At 37.3% G+C, this 23,372-nt stretch overlaps 2 protein-coding genes and 2 long non-coding RNA genes across 4 annotated transcripts; 2 read left to right on the top strand and 2 right to left on the bottom strand.

Moving 5' to 3' along the window:
• Positions 1-494: 494 nt before the first annotated feature.
• LOC127498427 (probable rhodanese domain-containing dual specificity protein phosphatase) lies at positions 495-9,251 on the bottom strand. Its single transcript, XM_051867757.1, has 5 exons — positions 9,108-9,251; positions 8,681-8,823; positions 3,020-3,173; positions 2,775-2,911; positions 495-2,221 (listed from the first exon to the last, which is right to left on the bottom strand). Exons 1-5 carry the CDS (start codon positions 9,125-9,127, stop codon positions 1,560-1,562), a joined length of 1,116 nt encoding a protein of 371 aa, XP_051723717.1. The 5' UTR covers positions 9,128-9,251; the 3' UTR covers positions 495-1,559.
• Positions 8,430-10,854, top strand: LOC127498439 (uncharacterized). Its single transcript, XR_007925882.1, has 3 exons — positions 8,430-8,566; positions 8,755-8,966; positions 9,101-10,854. It is a non-coding gene; the product is annotated as an uncharacterized LOC127498439 (long non-coding RNA).
• Positions 10,183-13,771, bottom strand: LOC127498437 (uncharacterized). The gene is made up of 2 exons (XR_007925880.1): positions 13,622-13,771; positions 10,183-13,148 (listed from the first exon to the last, which is right to left on the bottom strand). It is a non-coding gene; the product is annotated as an uncharacterized LOC127498437 (long non-coding RNA).
• On the top strand, positions 13,746-22,971 carry si:ch211-248a14.8 (uncharacterized). The gene is made up of 5 exons (XM_051867758.1): positions 13,746-14,011; positions 14,539-14,669; positions 14,913-15,120; positions 18,437-18,734; positions 21,540-22,971. Exons 2-5 carry the CDS (start codon positions 14,638-14,640, stop codon positions 21,926-21,928), a joined length of 927 nt encoding a protein of 308 aa, XP_051723718.1. The 5' UTR covers positions 13,746-14,011; positions 14,539-14,637; the 3' UTR covers positions 21,929-22,971.
• Positions 22,972-23,372: the final 401 nt, after the last annotated feature.

The raw sequence follows: 23,372 nt of genomic DNA, 5'->3' as shown, positions 1-23,372 counted from the left end.
CAGACACTTTGTCTAATAAAACACACAATATATCCATAATATAGATGTTTTTTTTGTTGTTGTTGTTTTTTTAACTTTTGTAGAACTGATGATGCACCCTTCTTTAAGTTCATGGTAATAAACGTGTGCTTTTCATGCCATTACGTGTCATTAAAGGTTGAATGCTCTCACTTCAAGTTAATGGATTACTTTTTATTTACCCTTTTTATTTTATGGCTCAGATCCATAATAAATATGCATAATATTTATTTATTTATTTTTTTTACTGTGCAAAAAGAAGTGGAAGTTTCTCACTCTTTCCCCTGTCTTTCTCAGTTGCTTCCTCTCATTTTGATTTATAATAACCTTATGATTTTCCGGGTTAAGGTTTTGCTGGTTTAAATTCTGAACACAACCTTTGCTTTCCAAATTAACACTTGGCTATAAATGAGGCATCTGTTTTTCACATAGTCTGAAGAATTTGTTTGTTTGTGAAACTGTAACACAATAGAGACACAACAGCAGGCATTTGTGTTATAAATACAGTTTATTGCACTCTGTATAGTTGATGTAAAAATATTGAGCATTTCAAAGTAATTGAATGAAAATTTTCTGTATTATATGAAATGCTCAATTACATTTTTTTTATGCTGCACAATCTTTTGAGAGTTGCCTTGAATGTTACTTTTCTATTACTATTGTTTTTAATAAATTATTTGTAATGATTTATTGCAATCCTCCTGCTTCTCAACGCTAGCCAAAAATCTGACTCATACTACTAAAATGATTATGGTTTGCTCCTGCAAGACTGATTCCAAACTTTTTTCTTCATCCCAGCCCTCAGTGTAAATCATTAAGAGCAGAAAATGGTCAAAAACTGCAGTCTGCAGCTGTGTATGTTCTGTGCAGTTTGTATTTATTTAACTGATTCAAACTTGACTTTATTGCCTTTTTTGGATACTAGATCTCTCTCCTATATTGTAAAAAGCTGAAAAACAAAACATTTATTTTATACGAAACCTAAACTAGACACAAAAACATTTTGTTAACTTTAGTCCCTCTGGTCACCATGCCCTAAAAGAAAAAATAGAAAGCAAAGATAATAAAAAAAAAAAAAAAAAAAAAAAAAAATTGAATAAAAATTTTGAAATTAGCATTCTTTGCTTTGTACCCATTTAAAGAGTAAAATCACATCAAAAACAATTCCTTTGTTTTTCTGTCCAATTTCTGTTTTTTTAATCATCCTATCTGGTTGTCTATCTTGCAAGTTTGGAGAAAATATGAAAAATTAGCATTTGTATAATGTTATTTTTCATCTTTGGCTTATGATAGAATGTCTTTACTAATATTCCCTAATACATTCTCTTTCCTCCTTTTTTCCTTCTTAGTCTGCAATAAGGCCATTTACAGACTTCCAATTGTGTCAGATTAATAGAGGTTTGTGTTTGATTCATCATATAGCAAAGCTTCTCTTGAGTCTGTGATATTCTTGTTAATCAAGATCATTAACACAACCAACTATATAAGTCAGTGAAGAGGATTCCTTCTTCTGGTGTCACTATATTTTCTTTAAGTATCTCTCAGAGACGGATGTCATCCAGCAAGGTGAGGCGTTGGCCAAACAGCAGTTCCTCGTAGTCAGAGAGCTGCTGAAGAAAGCCAGCGTTTGGGGCAGCACAAGCTCGTCTTTCCTTCAGCCAACGAAAAGCATGTAGCAGAGACCAATGGCGATGCTCCATCAGGAATCCTAACGTCAGCACCGAGCTACGACTCCGACCGAGGCTGCAGTGCACCAACACCCGGCCGCCTGGTGCCCCCGGTGCCCCCCGCAAAGCCTTGGCGATGAACCGAGAAGCTTCTGGAAGGGCCTGCCGGAGATCCTGCTGCGCGTCATCACTTAGCCGTAGCCGAAGATAATGTAAAACACTCGGGAAGGCATCAGAGATTTCGGCTGTGGCATTGACCACATGTGTGATGTGGAGGTTTTTGATGATACGGTAGTCATGTGCCTGTGAGGCAGAGCCCTGGTACAGCGCCCCCTCCAGGACTTCAGAAGGATAGATGGTGAGGGAGCGACGCTCTGACTCCAGTAGGACCATGCGAGGGGTGCACAGGAAGGGATAGAGAGAGTGAAAAGCAGAATAGCCCCCCTGGAGGATTACAGGGTCCATTCCCAAAGCACTCAGCTGGAAGAAACAGTGCTGGAGAGTAGGAGAATCAGCGTGCGCCTCCTGACTCCCAACTAGAGCACAAAAAGCCATATATGTCCATATTTATACATTTATATTTTCATTATTTTTTATTATAATATTTTATTTTATTATTTTTATTATAACAATATTATTAATATGTAATGTTAATTGTTTTATTATTTTAATTATTATTTTAAGTTATTTTTAATATAATAATAATAATAATAATAATAATAATAATAAAACTTAATTTTAAAATCCTAATAAAACTACTTGATTATCATAATAATAATATAGCTAAAAAATACATGTTATCAATTATTAGGTTGTTATATCAATTAATGTAAAATTATTCTTTATAAATATAATTTATAATGTAGAATTTTTAAAATGTTTTAATAATAACAAAAATATTATTATTATTAATATTAATAATGTTAATAATAACCCATTTGTAAATTATATTTGTAAACAATACTTTCATATTAATGTATACATGTATAACATAACATAATTTATCAAATGCATTATTTAGCTATATTATTATTTTAATGAGACAGTCTTATTAGGTTTTATTTAATTCACATTATGAGAATGTTCTACCTGGACTTTGGCCTTCTTCAGCGTATAGCAGTATTATGGAGAACTCCTGCAGCTGAACACAGCTTATCAAACAGCCCAGTTCTGGATGCATCACCGTCACACTGGCACGGGCAGTCACCAGGTGACTCTGCTTATATCTGCACATGTATACACATGCTAGTTACCATTAAACTTATTGTGACCTCAGACAGAAGACTCACAGTTCTTTCACTGAATGTATATATGTGAGTGTGTGTATCTATTACCTCTCTGCAGAGCGGCAGTCCAGTATAAGTATATAATAGGGATCATGCAGTGAAGGTTGGCCCGCTTCAGCATTCAGGAGGTTGTACACCTGCTGTGGGGTCACATAACCTCTTTCTATATTTGCCTTTTCTGGAAGTGCAGGAATCAGAAGTTCTTTTGCACAAAAACAGAAAAAAAAAAACACAAAACAAATAATTAGTCAATGTTTTATATATATATATATATATATATATATATATATATATATATATACAGTGGGTACGGAAAGTATTCAGACCCCCTTCAATTTTTCACTCTTTGTTATATTGCAGCCATTTGCTAAAATCATTTAAGTTCATTTTTTTTCCCTCATTAATGTACACACAGCACCCCATATTGACAGAAAAACACAGAATTGTTGACATTTTTGCAGATTTATTAAAAAAGAAAAACTGAAATATCACATGGTCCTAAGTATTCAGACCCTTTGCTCAGTATTTAGTAGAAGCACCCTTTTGATCTAATACAGCCATGAGTCTTTTTGGGAAAGATGCAACAAGTTTTTCACATCTGGATTTGGGGATCCTCTGCCATTCCTCCTTGCAGATCCTCTCCAGTTCTGTCAGGTTGGATGATAAACGTTGGTGGACAGCCATTTTTAGGTCTCTCCAGAGATGCTCAATTGGGTTTAAGTCAGGGCTCTGGCTGGGCCATTCAAGAACAGTCACAGAGTTGTTGTGAAGCCACTCCTTCGTTATTTTAGCTGTGTGCTTAGGGTCATTGTTTTGTTGGAAGGTAAACCGGCCCAGTCTGAGGTCCTGAGCACTCTGGAGAAGGTTTTCGTCCAGGATATCCCTGTACTTGGCCGCAATCTTTCTCTCGATTGCAACCAGTCGTCCTGTCCCTGCAGCTGAAAAACACCCCCACAGCATGATGCTGCCACCACCATGCTTCACTGTTGGGACTGTATTGGACAGGTGATGAGCAGTGCCTGATTTTCTCCACACATACCGCTTAGAATTAAGGCCAAAAAGTTCTATCTTGGTCTCATCAGGAGAGGCTTCCGTTGGGCCACTCTGCCATAAAGCCCCGACTGGTGGAGGGCTGCAGTGATGGTTGACTTTCTACAACTTTCTCCCATCTCCCGACTGCATCTCTGGAGCTCAGCCACAGTGATCTTTGGGTTCTTTACCTCTCTCACCAAGGCTCTTCTCCCCCTTTAGCTCAGTTTGGCAGGACGGCCAGCTCTAGGAAGGGTTCTGGTTGTCCCAAATGTCTTCCATTTAAGGATTATGGAGGCCACTGTGCTCTTAGGAACCTTAAGTGCAGCAGAAATGTTTTTGTAACCTTGGCTAGATCTGTGCCTTGCCACAATTCTGTCTCTGAGCTCTTCAGGCAGTTCCTTTGACCTCATGATTCTCATTTGCTCTGACATGCACTGTGAGCTGTAAGGTCTTGTATAGACAGGTGTGTGGCTTTCCTAATCAAGACCAATCAGTATAATCAAACACAGCTGGACTCAAATGAAGGTGTAGAACCATCTCAAGGATGATCAGAAGAAATGGACAGCACCTGAGTTAAATATTTGAGTGTCACAGCAAAGAGTCTGAATACTTAGGACCATGTGATATTTCAGTTTTTCTTTTTTAATAAATCTGCAAAAATGTCAACAATTCTGTGTTTTTCTGTCAATATGGGGTGCTGTGTGTACATTAATGAGGAAAAAAATGAACTTAAATGATTTTAGCAAATGGCTGCAATATAACAAAGAGTGAAAAATTTAAGGGGGTCTGAATACTTTCCGTACCCACTGTATATATACATATTTATACACACAGTATATACATATATATATATATATATATATATATATATATATAATTTATACACACAGTATATATATATACAGTATCGCACAGAAGTCAGTACACCCCTCACATCTTTGTAAATATTTTATTATATCTTTTCATGTGACAACACTGAAGAAATGACACTTTGCTACAATGTAAAGTAGTGAGTGTACATCTTGTATAACAGTGTAAATTTGCTGTCCCCTCAAAATAACTCAACACACAGCCATTAATGTCTAAACCACTGGCCACAAAAGTGAGTATACCCCTAAGTGAAAATATCCAAATTGGCCCCAAAGTATCAATATTTTGTGTGGCCACCATTATTTTCCAGCACTGCCATAACCCTCTTGGGCATGGAGTTCACCAGAGCTTCACAGGTTGCCACTGGAGTCCTCTTCCACTCCTCCATGACGACATCACGGAGCTGGTGGATGTTAGAGACCTTGCGCTCCTCCACCTTCCGTTTGAGGATGCCCCACAGATGCTCAATAGGGTTTAGGTACCCTCAGCTTCTTTAGCAAGGCAGTGGTCATCTTGGAGGTGTGTTTGGGGTCGTTATCATGTTGGAATACTGCCCTGCGGCCCAGTCTCCGAAGGGAGGGGATCATGCTCCCCTTCAGTATGTCACAGTACATGTTGGCATTCATGGTTCCCTCAATGAACTGTAGCTTCCCAGTGCCGGCAGCACTCATGCAGCCCCAGACCATGACACTCCCACCACCATGCTTGACTGTAGGCAAGACACACTTGTCTTTGTACTCCTCACCTGGTTGCCGCCACACACGCTTGACACCATCTGAACCAAATGAGTTTATCTTGGTCTCATCAGACCACAGGACACGGTTCCAGTAATCCATGTCCTTAGTCTGCTTGTCTTCAGCAAACTGTTTGCGGGCTTTCTTGTGCATCATCTTTAGAAGAGGCTTCCTTCTGGGACGACAGCCATGCAGACCAATTTGATGCAGTGTGCGACGTATGGTCTGAGCACTGACATGCTAATCCCCCCACCCCTTCAACCTATGCAGCAATGCTGGCAGCACTCATATGCCTATTTCCCAAACACAACCTCTGGATATGAAGCTGAGCACATGCACTCAACTTCTTTGGTCGACCATGGTGAGGCCTGTTCTGAGTGGAACCTGTCCTGTTAAACCGCTGTAGGGTCTTGGCCACCGTGCTGCAGCTAAGTTTCAGGGTCTTGGCAATCTTCTTATAGCCTACGCCATCTTTATGTAGACCAACAATTCTTTTTTTCAGATCCTCAGAGAGTTCTTTGCCATGAGGTGCCATGTTGAACTTCCAGTGACCAGTATGAGAGAGTGAGAGCGATAACACCAAATTTAACACACCTGCTCCCCATTCACACCTGAGACCTTGTAACGAGTCACATGACACCAGGGAGAGAAAATGGCTAATTGGGCCCAATTTGGACATTTTTACTTAGGGGTGTACTCACTTTTGTGGCCAGCGGTTTAGACATTAATGGTTGTGTGTTGAGTTATTTTGAGGGGACAGCAAATTTACACTGTTATACAAGCTGTACACTCACTACTTTACATTGTAGCAAAGTGTCATTTCTTCAGTGTTGTCACATGAAAAGATATAATAAAATTTTTACAAAAATGTGAGGGGTGTACTCACTTCTGTGAGATACTGTATATTTGACAAAATTCTCTCTTCTGTGTCATTCTCTTACGCTGTTTACGTTCATCACTTCCAGGTTCTAAAACCTAAATGAAACAGAAAAGGACTGGAAGGCCAAAAAAACTTTCAAAATCTGATGAGAAGTTTCTCAAGAGTTTCATTTTTGAGGTTCATTATTGGCCAACTCCTGTGTCAGCATCACACGTATGCAACATGCTGCTCACATGAACAGCGTCGGCGAAATACTGAGCCGGCGTTCGGACGTAAACACAGAAGTGCTGCACTGAGTTCACTATGTCAACACCGTATGACAACAGTTCAAATTGTTAAATAAAGTCACTATTTTTATTTTGTTTTTACTCATATACTTCACAAAAAGTATTCTCGGTGCTTGATAACATGAAGGTCGAACCACTGTAGTCACGTTGACTATTTTAACAATGTCTTTAGTACCTTTCTGGACCTTGAAAGTGGTGGTTAAATTGCTGTCTATGGACGAGTCAGATACCTCTCGGATTTCATAAAAAATATCTTAATTTGTGATCCGAAGATGATCGAAGGTCTTATGGGTTTGTAACAACATGAGGGTAAGTAATTAATGACATAATTTTTATTTTTGGGTGAACTAACCGTTTAAATAAGAAACCAAAACTGCCAGTAGGTGGCAGTAAATGCCTAAATGAGTAATTCATTCATTCATTAATTTATTCATTCATTCATTCTTTATTCAAACGGCTGATTCATATAGGAATTAAGTAAATGGTTCTCTTCATGAATGGGCCATTGAATCATTGAATCAAGGTCCCCATCTTTGTGGGGACATGGTATACTTGAACCACACACACACACACCCTCCTCGGTTGAAATCGAGACGGCAGTGTTTAATTCCTGAATGAATCCACGTTTTGATCGAATCATTCGGGTGAACCAATGATTTTTGGTCCAACATTTTTTGGTCCCCATGAGGAAAAATGCTTATAAATCACATTAAGTGATGCTTTTTGAAAATCTGTAGTTGTTTTCTGTGATGGGTAGGTTTAGGGTTAGAGAATAAACAGTTTGTACAGTATAAACATCATCATGTCTATGGAATGTCCACATAAAAAATAGAAACCCAATGTGTGTGTGTGAGCATGTGCGTGTATTTTAGAAAATTATTACTGATACTTTAACTAATCTTTTAGTTGTAGTTGATACACACAAGCTGTGCTTTCTTTAGTTATGCTTACCAAGGAACCCAAACTCCAACAGGTGACATCAGGTGGCAAACAGGTGGCAAATAGGTGTTAAAATGGAGAAAAAAACCTTGGGAGAAACCAGACTTAGTCGGGGGGCCAGTTCTCCTCTGGCAAACAGTGCTTTGTTACGATTCAGGTAGCTATTATAAGCCCGATAGGGGACACGGTATACTTGAACCACACACACACACGCCCTCCTCGGTTGAAATCGAGAGGGCAGTGTTTAATTCCTGAATGAATCCACGTTTTGATCGAATCATTCGGGTGAACCAATGATTTTTGGTCCAACATTTTTTGGTCCCCATGAGGAAAAATGCTTATAAATCACATTAAGTGATGCTTTTTGAAAATCTGTAGTTGTTTTCTGTGATGGGTAGGTTTAGTGTTAGAGAATAAACAGTTTGTACAGTATAAACATCATTGTCACGATCACTGTCTGTTCCTGTCAGTTCCTGGACTCCACTTCCCATAATCCTCCCTTCCAATCACATGCACCAATCACCAATTGCCACACACACCTGCAGATCATTACCTGGACTATTTAAGACACACACACACACCCACACACACACCCCCACACACACACCCACACACACACACACCCCCCCACACACACCCCCACACACCCACACACACACACACACACACCCCCCCACACCCCCCCCCACCCCCCCCCCCCCCCCCCCCCACCTTTGCCCCTGTCTACCTGTGTAAATACTGTTCTTAATAAAGCTTGCAAATGGATCCCCGCTCTGCCGACCCATCATTACAATCATCATGTCTATGGAATGTCCACATGAAAAATAGAAACCCAATGTGTGTGTGTGAGCATGTGCGTGTATTTTAGAAAATTATTACTGATACTTTAACTAATCTTTTAGTTGTAGTTGATACACACAAGCTGTGCTTTCTTTAGTTATGCTTATTCTTAGTTAAGTTGATGTACCTTCAGCGTTGTTCTGAGATGAATCAAAGACGTTAATTTGAGAGAGTTTGAGTGTTCCATTCATCTCCCTACAGGAGGCGCTGTTCTGAACCTGCAGAGAGCCCCGCAAACCAGTGGAGCGAACCAAACGACATTTATCAGCTCTGTGAGGAGAGGGAGAGGGGGGAGGGGAAAGAATTGTTGCAATTGATGCATATTCTGTATATTCTTGCTAATGTAATCAGCAGTTTCACACAGATCCTATCAACCACCAGAGGACAAGTGATGCACTCTAGAGCCACATAAGGTAAAGTTTGAATTTATTTTGAGATATTTTCACAATTCTTTATCAATGTCTGCTTTGGTGACATTTTTTGAACAAATATTAATATCAGAGAGTAAAAAAAAAAAGTGAATAATTTCGAATAATGTTATCAGCAGTACTCACCTGGACACCACAATGCCCATGGTTTTGGATGGGAGTCATTCGGGACCGAAGCTCTCTCTCTCTCTCTCTCTTCTATGGGCCAAAAGGTAAGAGAGAGAATACAACCATCCTGATACACACACTCAAACCAAACACCAGGCAAAATACACAAGCAAGCTACAGCATTTCTCTGCTCCGATACATCCAAAATCTACCACAAAGAACAGGAATGGAAGTAGAATTTTACATCCTTGTGGTTGTTAAATCGTTCTCTGCATGTCACTGTGGAAAAAAACAACTACTTTTTTTCTTTTTTCTTTCCATTCTACTCTCTCCCTCCCTCCTTGTCAGGTCCTTATTTTAGTGTGTTGCCAGGGTAATGCAGTACAGTGAAGTGCTCTACATAAGCAGGGGTGAGCTGGCCATGACAGGTCAGAGTGTCACACACTTGTGAATGAGAGTGAAATAATAGTCTCTTATGCTCACCAATTAGGCAGCATTTTTAAAAATACAGTCAAAATATTGTGAAATATTGAATAAAAAAAAAATGAACTAAAGAACTGTCTTCTATTCATTTATTCTTGTGATGTCAAAGCTGAAATTTCAGCAGCCTCCAGCGTCACATGATTCTTCAGAGGAGTGTTGCATATTGTTTAAAATACTGTTGTTTATTTACTCATGTACACTCATCAATCCAAGCCTTTATCCTGTTATTTTTTGTATTTTATTTTTAGTTTTTTTGAAAGAGGTTTAATGAAATACAATACAGTAAAAACAGTAATATTGTAAAATATTAATACAATTTTAAAGAATTGTTTTCTATTTTAATATATTTGAATTCAGCAGCCCTTAGTCTTCAGTGTGCACTTGATCTTTCAGAAATCATTCTAATATGCTGATTTGGTGCTCAAGAAACATTTATTATGATTATCAATGTTGAAAACAGTTTTTGTTCCTCAATATTTTTGTTGAAACCATCTGTGATACACAAACAGTCAAAAGTTTGGGATGAGTAAGATTGAAAAAAGGAAGCATTCAATTGATCTAAAGTGACAATAAAGACATTTATAATGTTACAAAAGATTTCGGAAACAAGTCACCTTTCAAGTCACCTTTATTTATATAGCGCTTTTTACAATGCAGATTGTGTCAAAGCAGCTTTACAGTGATAAATGGTATATAATTTTGGCTGCACAGCAGCTCTTAAAGAAAATGCTGTCAATGTAGGCAGATGCAAAGCACTGTTGAATATCAAATGTCAAGTGTCCCCAACTAAGCAAGCCAAAGGCGACAGCGGCAAGGAACCCAAACTCCAACAGGTGACATCAGGTGGCAAACAGGTGGCAAATAGGTGTTAAAATGGAGAAAAAAACCTTGGGAGAAACCAGGCTTAGTCGGGGGGCCAGTTCTCCTCTGGCAAACAGTGCTTTGTTACGATTCAGGTAGCTATTATAAGCCCGATAGGATCACAACATTCAAAGTATTTATTCCAGTTCAATCCAGTTCAATCCATCGTATTCATCACGCCGGTATGGACGGTTTGTTGAGGAACTGTGCCACTGGCTGTCATGTCGATGAGGCCTTCACAATGGATGATCTAGTTGACTCAATCTCTGCTGACACTTCAGGGGTGCGTTGTGGTCGTGTCAAGGCGTAGGTCCTCAATCTCACCTGGATACGGCCTGGATCCGGTTGACTACGGTAAACCTCGGGATAAACAGAAAGACTAATATTAGCGTAGATGCCATTCTTCTTCTGATGTAATGAGTACATCTGGTGTTATAGGAAGTGTTCCCCGTTCCGGCTGACCTAATTTATGCAGCCTAATAATCCTTTAACGGATTTGAAAAAATAAATTGATAATGTGTTATGTGTATGCCAGGTTAAAGAGATGCGTTTTTAGTCTAGATTTAAACTGACAGAGTGTGTCTGCTTCCCGAACAATGCTAGAAGATTGTTCCAAAGCTTAGGTGCCAAATAGGAGAAGGATCTACCGCCTGCAGTTGATTTTGATATTCTAGGTATTATCAGCTGGCCTGAATTCTGAGATCGCAATAGACGTGAAGGACTATAATGCATTAAGAGCTCGCTCAGGTACTAGGGAGCTAAACCATTTAGTGCTTTGTAAGTAATTAGCAAGATTTTAAAATCTATACGATGTTTAACAGGAAGCCATGCAGTGTTGACAGAACTGGGCTAATATGGTCATACTTCCTAGTTCTAGTAAGAACTCTAGCTGCTGCATTTTGTACGAGCTGTAGTTTGTTTAACAGGTGAGCAGAACAACCACCCAGTAGAGCATTACAGTAATCTAGCCTTGAGGTCATGAACGCATGAACTAACTGTTCTGCATTTGTCATTGAGAGCATATGTCGTAGTTTAGATATATTTTTAAGATGGAAGAATGCGGTTTTACAGATGCTAGAAACATGGCCTTCAAATGAAAGATTGGTATCAAAGAGCACACCCAGGTTCCTAACTGACAGAGCAGTTAACAGAGCAGCCATCAAGTGTTAGACAGCATTCTAGGTTATTACGTGAAGAAGTTTTTGGTCCAAAAATTAGAATCTCTGTTTTTTCTGAATTTAGTAGTAGGAAATTACTGGTCATCCAATTTATGTCAGCTATGCATTCCGTTAATTTTGTGAATTGGTAAGTTTCGTCAGGGCGCGAAGAAATATAGAGCTGAGTATCATCAGCGTAACAGTGAAAACTAACGCCATGCTTCCTAATGATATCTCCCAAGGGTAGCATGTACAGAGTGAACAGCAACGGTCCTAGTACTGAGCCTTGCGGTACTCCATATTGAACTTGTGATCGATATGACATCTCTTCGTTTACTACTACAAACTGATAACGGTCAGATAAGTATGATTTAAAAAACTTAAGTTTTTAATAGTTAACATTAGTTAACTACTTTAGTTAACATGAACTAACAATAAACAACACTTCTACAGCATTTATTAATCTTAGTTTACAAATACATTATTAAAATCAAAAGTTGTATTTGTTACATTAGCCAATGCACTGTGAACTAACATTAACAAACAATTAACAACTGTTATTTTATAACATTAACAAAGATTAATAAAAACAGTAACAAATGTATTACTAATTTTTCTATTTCAAATATGCTATCAAAGACTATATCACCATTTCCACAAAAATATTAAGCAGTGAAAACAGTTTTTTAACATTGATAATAATAAGGACCATCATTAATATTTGAGCACCAATAATAGTTGATAATAATTTAGCACCAAATCAGCATATTAAAATGAAGGATCATGTGACACTGAAGACTGGAGTAATGATGCTGAAAATTCAACTTTACCAATAAATTACTTTTTTTTTCTCAAAAAAAATTCTGAACGAAACTGTTTCTTTAATCAAAAATCAGTATTTAGTGTGACCTCCTAGACTTCTTCCATTTTCTTAAAAATGAAACTTTTGAGAAACTTCTCATCAGATTTTGAAAGTTTTCTTGGCCTTCCAGTCCTTTTCCGTTCCATTTAGGTTTAAGAGAGCCAAGTTTAAGAAAGCCAGCATAGTACTGTATATTAAAATAGAAAACAGTTCCTCAGTTTTTATATTTATTATTTATATATTTTACAATATTACTGCTTTTACTGTATTTTGATCAAATGAATGCAGCCTAATTGGTGAGCATAAGAGGCTTCTTTTAAAAACATTTTTAAAAAAATCTTAATTATACCATACCGATATATATGCTAGCTACTAAAATACTCTTTCATACAGCCCAAATACTGTACATCTTCTGTGGGGGATTATTTAAAGAATATTTGGAATGACATGAGGGTTAGTAAATAATGACTTAAGGGAATGTCCTTTAATTCATTGACCCATCACTGACATTCAACAGTACTATGATGTCACCATATCGTTATGTTCTTACTAATACTTGACCTGATTAATAAGTGCTGGGTTGTCATGGTGATATTGCATTGACTGTCTGTTCTAGGATTCTCACCCACCTGTCATGGATATAATGTGCTTGTTTGCCCTCAGTACATTTCTCCATTTATTCTGTGGATCCAGCTGCTAGCCAACAAAAAAATACCTGATTGTGAGCACATACATATTCAGACAGAAGTGTTTGTCATGTTATTAGTGATTTATCATGGACTATATGGATGTTTTATTTACACTGTCATATTAAATTTCAAGCATAACTTAAAATGATCTGTACTTTTTATTCTACCCAATATAGACTGGTTGTGGTGAGTCACTATTAGCTCCTTGCTAAAATATTTAGATAGTAAGTCCTAAGTCAAATAACAAATGTTCCCTTATTTTGTTTGTTTTATATTTATAACCATATCTATGTCCAATAAAGAAATGAGGCAATCGCCATAAGTAAATAGAACAGCATGAGAAAAACTATCAAACTATGAGGTTCCAGAGCATTTTATATGTATATTCTCACTACACAACAAATTGTACTACACATAAAACGCATACATTTTTAGTCACCTGCTGGGTTAAATATTTGTGACAAGTGTAGGCCTACCTACCACACAACAACATCACTGGGTCGGCGTCATAAAGCTACTTATTTACCGAGCTACCCGATGCTCTTTCACGCTGCGAAGTGACGTATTCAATCATTAACTCCGCGTGCCCTCTACCCTTCCCGGAGTCTGTCATTATAATAGAGTCAAACGAGAGGTGGCCAACGGTAAGAAGGAAATCCAGGATAAAACACTTATTTTAACGGCCCAAGTCAAACGGAGGAATGAAAAGCTCACATTGAGGGAAGTTTGTTCAAATTGTTCGTATTTTTAACTCTCAGAGTGACAACAGCTCAAAGTCCACTCGTGCTCGGTTCGTGACAGAGACTAAACAGGTTTCAATCCATCCGTGGTGGAAATATATGACGGAATAACAAGTTCTCATTAAGCGATGTGAGTTGGTCTATCTTAACGTGAATAATCTTTTCTGTTTAATTAATTTTATTTTATTTTTTTAAATTTTGTTTGTTTAGATAATTTATTTTTATTTTATTTATATTTTATTTTGAATTTATTTTCATTTTATTTATATTTTATTTTGATTAATTTAATTTATGTCTTTTAAGTACAGTATGTAGATTGCATAATAAAAAGGGGTTACAATAAAAAAAGATAAACGTTTTAAAATGACATATTACTGGACAAAACATGACATATGGTTATGTTTTTTGAGTAAATTGCTTAAGTGATTATATTGGCAAAAGTAATAGTCTTCTTTGGTAGCCTATTCTTTTGGCTTATTTATAATAATCTTTCTAAAATCTGTAGACTAGACTTTAGACTTTTGTTTCTAATAATGATGGTAATAATTATATATATATATATATATATATATATATATATATATATATATATATATACATATCTTATTATTATTTATTTTTATTTTTTGGGGTGACTTGTCTTGTGTTTGTGTACAGGTAGTTTTACGTCCATCCTCCAACCCCTAATGCTGTAAAGGGGTCAAAATCAAAAACTGTATTCCACTCCACCGGTCCCGGGGTGGGTGGACCACCAGTATGGACCCCTGGCAAAATCTGGTGTCCAGATGGTGAGATCAAATTTATTTGTGACTAAAAGCTTTAATGAGCACAAAATTCGTGACTGTGAATACTTGCCTCTTAATGTGCTGCATAAATACATAAATGCATTAGTAGTGGCCATAAAGTAACATCTTTTTCATTAATGCTTGTGAAATTATACTATTAAATTACTTCATCAAAATGTGATATTATTAAGTGCAAGTATAATATTAAACCATATTCATTTTACTGTCTGTTCATGTGTTTTTCAGTTCGGCATGGTGGCAGATGCATACGCCGCATGCTCTCAGAGCTTGTGTGTATGAGGTGTGTAAACCCCTGGTGCCACTCCTGCTGTGCATCGCTGCCCTGGTGGCTGTGATTATGTACGCTCTGGCGGATAATCTACACAGTTTTGTAAGCAGGATCTTCATTCCCCAGTATCACTATCCTTATGCGGTGCCACTTGCATTTATACAGGTACTTTGCTCACCCAGCTAAATCTTTATCAGTTCATCTTTATTTCTACATCTGTTATATGATCTTGAGCATGCATATTTTAAAGTTGCCTTACGTAAGTTGAGATCAGATGATTTTGCAGGCTTCCTAGTCATTCATTTGGGGTCAGTGCAGAAAGTTCTCCAGAAAGGCCAGTTTTGAAGAGCCTGAGTGAATTGAATAGACTAAATTTTTATGCAAAGCTTAAAATGATACTAAAAATTTATTTACTCACTAAGACATTTTGCATTATGTCTAAGCTGCTGTTTTACACAATGAATATTAAAGGGGAGCTCTAAAATAATTAAAAAAAAAAAAACGACTGGTAAACCAGGATTATGTTAAATGGACCGTTATTATTTAAAGTCATGAGAAATGTGCCTGAAATATACCTGAATGTGCACATTTATTATCTGTAGGGTATAAAGCACAAGACTGGGCAGCTCTCAGATGAATCATTAGGTGTGTTACATGTGATCATTGGACTAGTGCTATAAACTGGTGGAGTCCTTTTAGTGTTTGTGTGTAATGTGTATACATATTATGGCTCGCTATATATTTAAGATGCAGGCGGGATGTCGGCAATTGACAGGTGGAAGATTTTAGGTTATAAATTTGTTTCTACAGTGGGTTCAGAGTCTGAGACTACTAGTGAAAAATGCTTGCATTTTTGCATTTTTATAATGTAGTATTCCTTTTGTAACAAATTAAATCAGCATCACACTTTGAGTGAAACACTGCATTTAAAAAAATGTATTTTAAAATCAGAATGTCTTAACAATTGGTTTGTCCCTCTTTTGCATGAACTCCACAGCTGTGTCCAAAATCATATACTCTCTTGAGTAGGTACTTCTTTTGAATAGGTAATTACTTTGCAGCCAAGGAAAAAGTATGTTCTATATAGACTGAATGTATGTCATTTGAATGTATTCCGGACTTACTGCGTTTGTCATGTTGTCATTATCATGTGACTTATCAGTGTCACTTCACGGCCATTTCCAACTCCTCTCCCAGGCTATTAAATTACAAAGGAGGAGCTGTCCCATCTAAAATCTAACCTTTCTTTGAAAGAAAAGAATTGAAAGTGGGGGAGAAAATCACATTGTGAAATAAATGTTTTTCTCCAAAACACGGTGGCCACAGTTATTGGCACCCCAAGAATTTTTTATGAGTAAAATATCTCTGAAGTATATTCCCATTCATATTTACATTTTTTAGTGCACCAGGGTGATCATGAACATGAAATTGTCCAGCCATGACTTCCTGTTCCACAAGAGTATATAAACATGAGGAAACACAAAGGCCAAATTCCTGTAATCATTCATCACAATGGGTAAAACCAAAGAATATAGTACTGATGTGCAGCAAAAGATTGTTGAGCTTCACAAAATAGAAAGTGGCTGTAAGAAAAAGCATTGAAAATCCCCATTTCCACTATCAGGGCAATAATTAAGAAGTTCCAATCAACTAAAGATGTTACAAATCTGACTGGAAGAGGACATGTGTCTATATCGTCCTAATGCACAGTGAGGAGGAGAGTTTGAGTGGCCAAAGACTCTCTGAGGATCACAGCTGGAGAACTGCAGAGATCAGTTGAATCTTGAGTCTCAGAAAGCCTAAAAAAAATGATCAAACAGCACCTACATCCCCACAAGTTGTTCGGGAGGGTTTCAAGAAAAATCCTCTGCTCTCATCCAGAAACAATCTCCAGCATATTCAATTGTCAGACGAGACTGGAACTTCAAACGGGACCGGCTCTTATGGTCAGATGAAACACAAAAAAGAGCTTTTTGGCAACAAACCCACCAGATGGGTTTGGTGCACACAGGGATAAAAAGTACCCCATGCCCACGGTTTAATATACTGCTGGATCTTTAATGTTGTGGGCCTATTTTTCTACTGGAGATCCTGGACATCTTGTTCAGAGACATGGTATCATGGATTCTATCAAATACCAACAGATAAAAAATCAAACCTGACCGCTTCTGCTAGAAATCCTATAATGGGCCGTGGTTGGATCATCCATCAGAACAATGATCCAAAACAAACATCAAAACCAACACAAAAATGTGTCACTGATCACAAAATGAAGCTTTTGCCATGGTCGTCCCAGTCCCCTGACCTGAACCCTAAAGAAAATGAGTGGAGTGAACTAAAGAGAAGAAGCACCAACATGGAGCTGGGAATCTGAAGGATCTGTAGAGAATCTGTATGAAGGAATGGATTCTCTTATCAGGTGTTCTCTAAACTCATCAGGCATTATAGATGAAGACTAAGAGCTGTTATCTTGGCAAAAGGAGGTTGCAAAAAATATTGAATAAAAGGGTGCCAATAATTGTGGCCAACATGTTTTGGAGAAACCCCCAAACCAAAAAAAATCTTAAAACCATGTTTATTTTCAGGTTTAAATTAGATTTTGAATCCTAGCTTTGCTATGTAATGTCAGACTTTTGGACCCCACTGTACTGTACGCTCTAAAAAATGATGGGTTAAAAATAACGCAAGTTGGGTTAAAAATGGACAAACCCAGCGGTTGGGTTAAATGTTTGCCCAACCTGCTGGGTAGTTTTATTTAACTCAACTATTGTTGTAATATTACTATATTGCTCACTTAGGTTGGAAATTAACATTTATTAAAACGTTTAATAAATAATTAAATAATAGACATTTATTAAGTTGCTCATTAATAAATGTTCACATTTTGAATATTACTGTTGCCTCTAGTAATTATGTGTATGATTTTTAATTTCCAACCTATTTTGGTTGAGTTAAATAGAACTGCAAACATTTAACCCAACCGCTGGGTCAAAACAACCCTATTGCTGGGTTTGTCTATTTTTTTAACCCAGCATTTTTTAGTGTATATGTAACAGAAAGTGTAAATTTTTGTGCTGTAACTGGTCAAAGTTACAGCACAGTTAATTCAAAGTTAATTCACCATTTTTAGTCTTGTGGTGTGTAAAATGAATTTAAAAAAAGTGTTTAAACCACAACAAATATTCAGTATATTAAATGTTGTCATAAAACTGCATGTATAATAATAATAATACATTTTTTTTTAAAAATGTTTTTTTAAAATAGTTTGATACAGCAGTTGCTACTGCTTTCCATGTAACATTGTTATCTGTTATGTTTACCATTTCCTCTTTAAATATCTTTTTTTTTTTTTTTTTAAGGTACACAATGAAAAGTTTGCAATATATGACTCTCCGGGCATTTATGGCACTGTGTATCATGGTTTAATCTCTGATGTGTAGCTGCATTGAACTTCCTTTTAATTCTGCTTTGTTCCCTCCAGGTATTTCTGAATCTCCTGGCGCTGCTAGCTTTGCATGGTGTGGGTCTGATCCACCTGAAACCTTTTTCACTGAGGCTGGCTGAGCGTTTGTTTGTGCCGGCAGTTTGCGGGAGCATCCAGTGTGTTCTAGCCGTATGGGCTGAAGCTTTTTCCCACTCTGGCCTGTACCCTCTAATCGCTCGCTTCCTCCCAATGGTCAGTGTGAGCTTGGGTCACCTGTTTGCACTGAATATGCCAGGCTCCATCCATGTCTCAAGCCTTCTAACAGTTCTCACCTTCGCCTCTGTCAGCATCACAGGTATGATGACTTCAAAAATCTGCCAAGAGAAATGGGACATTTCACTAGGACACATTTCTCTTTTTTTTTCTTTTTTTTTTTTCTTTTTTCAAAACTCTTCACACAGCTCTCCTAACCAACTTTTAGCTTGGCACAGCAGTAATTTTTTACATCCAAAACACAATATATGTTACATGGTTCATGTTTACATTACAATACAAAATTATTCCTAAGCCTTTTGTATAATGGAAAGACTAAAGACTCATTCACTCCAAAAATGAAAACTATAAAGATATAGTAACTGTAATGGAAACTATATTAGCATCCACACCAACACAAGATAACGTTTTGTTTATAAGAACATGCTGCAGTTATGTTATCTGCCCTTTTAAATGCTTGAGTTCTTTAAAGTCCATTGGATTCTAATTGGCTGTCAATGTTTGTTTCATTCATCAGATGGAAAAAAACATTGAGAAAGTGGCTCCAACAATATCATTCCTCTGTGCCCAGGGCCTAAAATTAACACTCGCCAAGCGCTCAATGTGAGTAAAAATCGGCGTTAAGGAGTATATGAAAGGGTGTCAATCGCCAGTTGACCAATAAACTTTCTATGAATTCTAACAATGCGAAGTTGTGAGAACATGATGTCAATAAACGTGAACGAAGCTCGGGCCACTCGACGGGCCTTTGCTGCATCGTAACGAAAGTTTAAGCCTTGCTAATTTAAATATTCAAGCGTAAGAAGACACAAAAGGGAGCTCAATTTATTACTCACGTTTACTATCAGTATAATGGATCCATGCATTAGGTCTTAAATTGACAGCATCCTAATACTACTAGCTAGACCTACCTGAAAAACCTACCTGAAAAGCACTGTTTATTTAATTTGTATCTTAGTTCTACTGCATTTATCTGTGCTGTTGCTTATAATTTGATTATTTGCCATAACACCTTAACACCTAATTGTTTTAATTGTTTGTTTTTTTAGATTTGGAAAATATTTTAATATGGTGTTACTGTAGAAATGTAGCAAATTGCTATCTTATTCAGTTTTGCAAACTGTTTTGTAGGTACATAGTTTTGGCGGTGGTTGTGTCTGAGTGAGAAAATAATTCATGTAATTTGAAAGATGTAGTCATTGAATTTATTTTGTGCCAACTGCCAAAGCAATGATACAGTCATGGCCAAAAGTTTTGGCAGTGACATAAATTTTGTGTTGCACAAATGTTTGCTGCTTTAGTTGTTGTGGTACTGATTTACATTGTTTCTAGATTATTGTGCATTATTTTAAATAATTGCAAAAAGCTTCATTGGCCAAAAATTACCTTTATCACAAAAAAATCTAATTTTACTGTCTTTTGGCCCTGGCACAAAAATGACCAGCTAACATCGTTTCACTAATCGTATCATCAGCACATGGGGAAGTGTGAATAGGTACTAGTCAGGTGAAATTACTCTATCATTCTTATTGAATTATAAGAGCAGATTGATTGCTATAAAAAGAGAGAAGAAGCGCTTCCAATCATTGTGTTGGTTACCTCCAAAGTAAGATGTGCAGGCATCATCGCTTTGGCCTCAAATGTAAGGAAATTGCTGCAAAGAAAATTGCACCTGAAAGAACCATTTACCAGATCATCAAGAACTTTGGGAGAAAGGTTTAACTGCAGTGAGAAGGCTTCAGGATGTCCCAGAGTCTCCAGCAAATGTCAGGACCATCTCCTCCTGAGGAGTCAGCTACGGAATTGTGCCATCACCAGTGCAGAGCTTGCTCAGTTTTGGCAGCAGGTGGGTGTAAGTACATCTGCACACACATTGAGGTGAAGACTATTGGACAATGGCCTGGTGTCAAGAAGGGCAGCACAGAAACCACTTGTCTCCAAGAAAAGCATCAAAGACAGACTGGAATTCTACAGGAAGTACAAGGATTGGACAACAGAAGACTGGTGCAAAGTTATTTTCTCTGCTGAAGCCCCCTTCTGACTGTTTGGAACATCTGGAAAATCGATTGCGGAAGGGAAGGTGAACGCTATCATGAGTCCTGTGTCGTGCCAACAGTGAAGCATCCTGAAACCATCCATGTGTAGGGGTGCTTTTCATCCAAGGGAGAGGGCTTTCTTACAATTATACCCAAAAACACAGCCAAGAATAAAGAATGACATCAAAACATCCTATAAGAGCAACTTCTCCCAACGACTCATAAGCAATTTAGTTATGATCCGTGTATTTTCTAGCATGATGGAGCACCATGTAACAAGGCAAGAGTTATAATAAAGTGGCTCGGAGATCATTACACTGAAATTTTGGATCTGTGGCCAGGCAACTGCCCAGATCTTAATCCCTTAGAGAACCTGTAGTCAGTCCTCAAAAGGCAAGTGGACAAGCAGAAGCCCACAAATTGTGATCAACTCTGAGCACTAGTAAGGCAATAATGGATCGCCATCAGCCAGGATTTGGCCCAGAAGCTGATATCCAGCTTGTCAGAGTGAATTGGAGAGGTTATGAAGAAGAAGGGCCAACACTGTAAATATTGACTGTGTTTTTCCAATAAAAGCCTTTTAAAACGTATTAAAATCTTATCATTGTTTTCCGGTATACCATAGAAACATGTAAAAAATAATCTACATATACTGAAGTAGCAAACTTTGCCAAACATTTCACAGCCAATAGTTTTGCCATGACTGTAAATGATCCACAGTTTAGCCCACATAGATTGGTGTTGTGCTCATTGTGTGAAGAGTTTTGAAGAATGACGCAAGTATTGAGAAATGGGCCCTAGCAATTGTAAAAACAGTAATTCCATTTTTAATCGCATTTTTCTCTTTCCAGCATGTGATGGACTGCATGCGATGGAGCCGCTGGAGTATGTCTACTCTCCTCTCAGCTTGGTCCTCCACAGCATGTCTCTTGCCTGGCTAGCTAAAGTCGCCCAAACGGAGCGAAGCAATACCTCAACCTTTGACCTTTACTACACTCTGACAGTGACACGTACCCTCTTATTAGGGTTCCTGTGTGTTTTGCACCCTGACGGCCCAAAGGCACTGAGTAATGGCAACTGGCACAGTCTGCTGTTTCTGGGATACATGCTCGGGATGTTGCTGCTCGGTGCTGTGCAGCTTCTTTTTGTGGATGTTACAGCGCTGTATTTATCTGCTCTCCCAGCAGCCGTGCTGCATGCGACCAGAGGGCTCGTACTGCCCTTGTTCAGTCTGCTATAGGACACACGGACCAGAGTGTAGATCATTCTGAAGAGCAAAAGTCTGTGTAGAATAGCTAATCAAATACCTGATCAATTCAATACATGATTGACGATAACAGTATTAAAACTTAATTTATAGGTGTGATGACCTTGTGTAAAGATAATTATAATTAATTAATTAATTAAATAATATGGTTATGCTACCAGCAAGCACTGATATGCAACTTTTCTTTGCTTGCACTGAAACTACGACACTCATTACAAATGAGGTGTTTTCATGAAGGAACTAATACTAAAGTTCTGAAATTCAGTTGTAAAGATAAAAAATACAGGTTTCTCAGACATCACCAGCTCTTTTGTACAGACTATTATTCTGAGTTAGAATTACCCATTATTTTCTCTGTGTCAGCTGGAAGCTCTGAGAATGAAAATAAGAAATTATATTTTGCATAAAGAAAATCAAGCCTTTTTAGGACCTTTAGGGTTTATCGCATTGTAATGTAATTTTTATGGTAGTGTTATTACTAAACCACAATTCCAACATTTCATAGTGCAAATCATCATTCTCATTACAGTAATGCAAAAATTATTGTTGTATTTGTTGTGCTGGCTTTAATTTATGCCTTTATTTTGTGTTTTTATTTAAAAAAAAAAAAGTCAGATGGGAAGATTTTCATTACTGTACTAAAAATAAAACATCTGAATGCATTACAGTTATGAGAATGGAGAAAGTGAGCCTTAATGGTTCTAAAAATAAGCTATATTTTTTATGCAAAATATAATTATTTTTGTATTCTTTTTTTTTATATTTTGAAGGTGAAAAATGATCTAAGCATGTTCTTGACATGCTTTGTGAGATTCACCCAAGTACGTTATACTACAGTAAACGCTTAATCTTACACATTTGCAACAGAGCAACATATAATAGTAATATATTATTCAAATGGAAAACCTGTGACTCATGTATTTATTTAGCTCCTCATTTACAGTACAAACTACAGTATTATTGTTAAAGTATGGCATAAATAAAACATACTGAGGTTTTCTCATACCTAAACCTAAGTGTTTGTTTTTTCTTGTCATTTTTCTGTAAATCTAATGGGTTACATTTCCTGTGCATTTTCTTAATGATGGAAGCAGTACATAATGTACAGATATAGATCCCCAAAAATCCTACTACTTGTTACTCTTGTTACCAGCATAGGGCAAAGTCTTTCCATGCGAGAAACAAGAGGTTAAAAAAGCTCACCATCAGAGCTGTGTGGCTTTGCTTCTAATCAGGTATGATTGATTTATCTGTATAGACTTGGTTAATGTTAAACTAAACAAATTGCATGCTTGTGTATCAGTAATGTCAGTGTAGATAAGCCCTGTGAAACATTCCCCTTCATTTTGTCATGACAGATAGCTGAACTGTAGCTGTAACTGATATTTTCTGTTGTAGCGCATAATCGATTTTATTG

The sequence above is a fragment of the Ctenopharyngodon idella genome, chromosome 17 (assembly GCF_019924925.1).
Source record: "Ctenopharyngodon idella isolate HZGC_01 chromosome 17, HZGC01, whole genome shotgun sequence".
Taxonomy (NCBI): Eukaryota; Metazoa; Chordata; class Actinopteri; order Cypriniformes; family Xenocyprididae; genus Ctenopharyngodon; species Ctenopharyngodon idella.
Note: the sequence above shows the minus strand (reverse complement) of the source record. Positions and strands in the feature narration are given on the sequence as shown.

What these genes read in the sequence shown, in the direction of transcription:
- LOC127498427 (XM_051867757.1), bottom strand. Translation starts at nt 9,127, where the DNA reads ATGGGCATTGTGGTGTCCAG. An exon ending in ATCTCAGAACAACGCTGAAG is followed by an intron (nt 3,174 to 8,680) that starts GTACATCAACTT and finishes TTTGTGCAAAAG; the next exon opens with AACTTCTGATTCCTGCACTT. An exon ending in TGAAGAAGGCCAAAGTCCAG is followed by an intron (nt 2,222 to 2,774) that starts GTAGAACATTCT and finishes TTTGTGCTCTAG; the next exon opens with TTGGGAGTCAGGAGGCGCAC.
- si:ch211-248a14.8 (XM_051867758.1), top strand. Translation starts at nt 14,638, where the DNA reads ATGGACCCCTGGCAAAATCTGGTGTCCAGATG. An exon ending in TGCCACTTGCATTTATACAG is followed by an intron (nt 15,121 to 18,436) that starts GTACTTTGCTCA and finishes TGTTCCCTCCAG; the next exon opens with GTATTTCTGAATCTCCTGGC. An exon ending in CGCCTCTGTCAGCATCACAG is followed by an intron (nt 18,735 to 21,539) that starts GTATGATGACTT and finishes TTCTCTTTCCAG; the next exon opens with CATGTGATGGACTGCATGCG.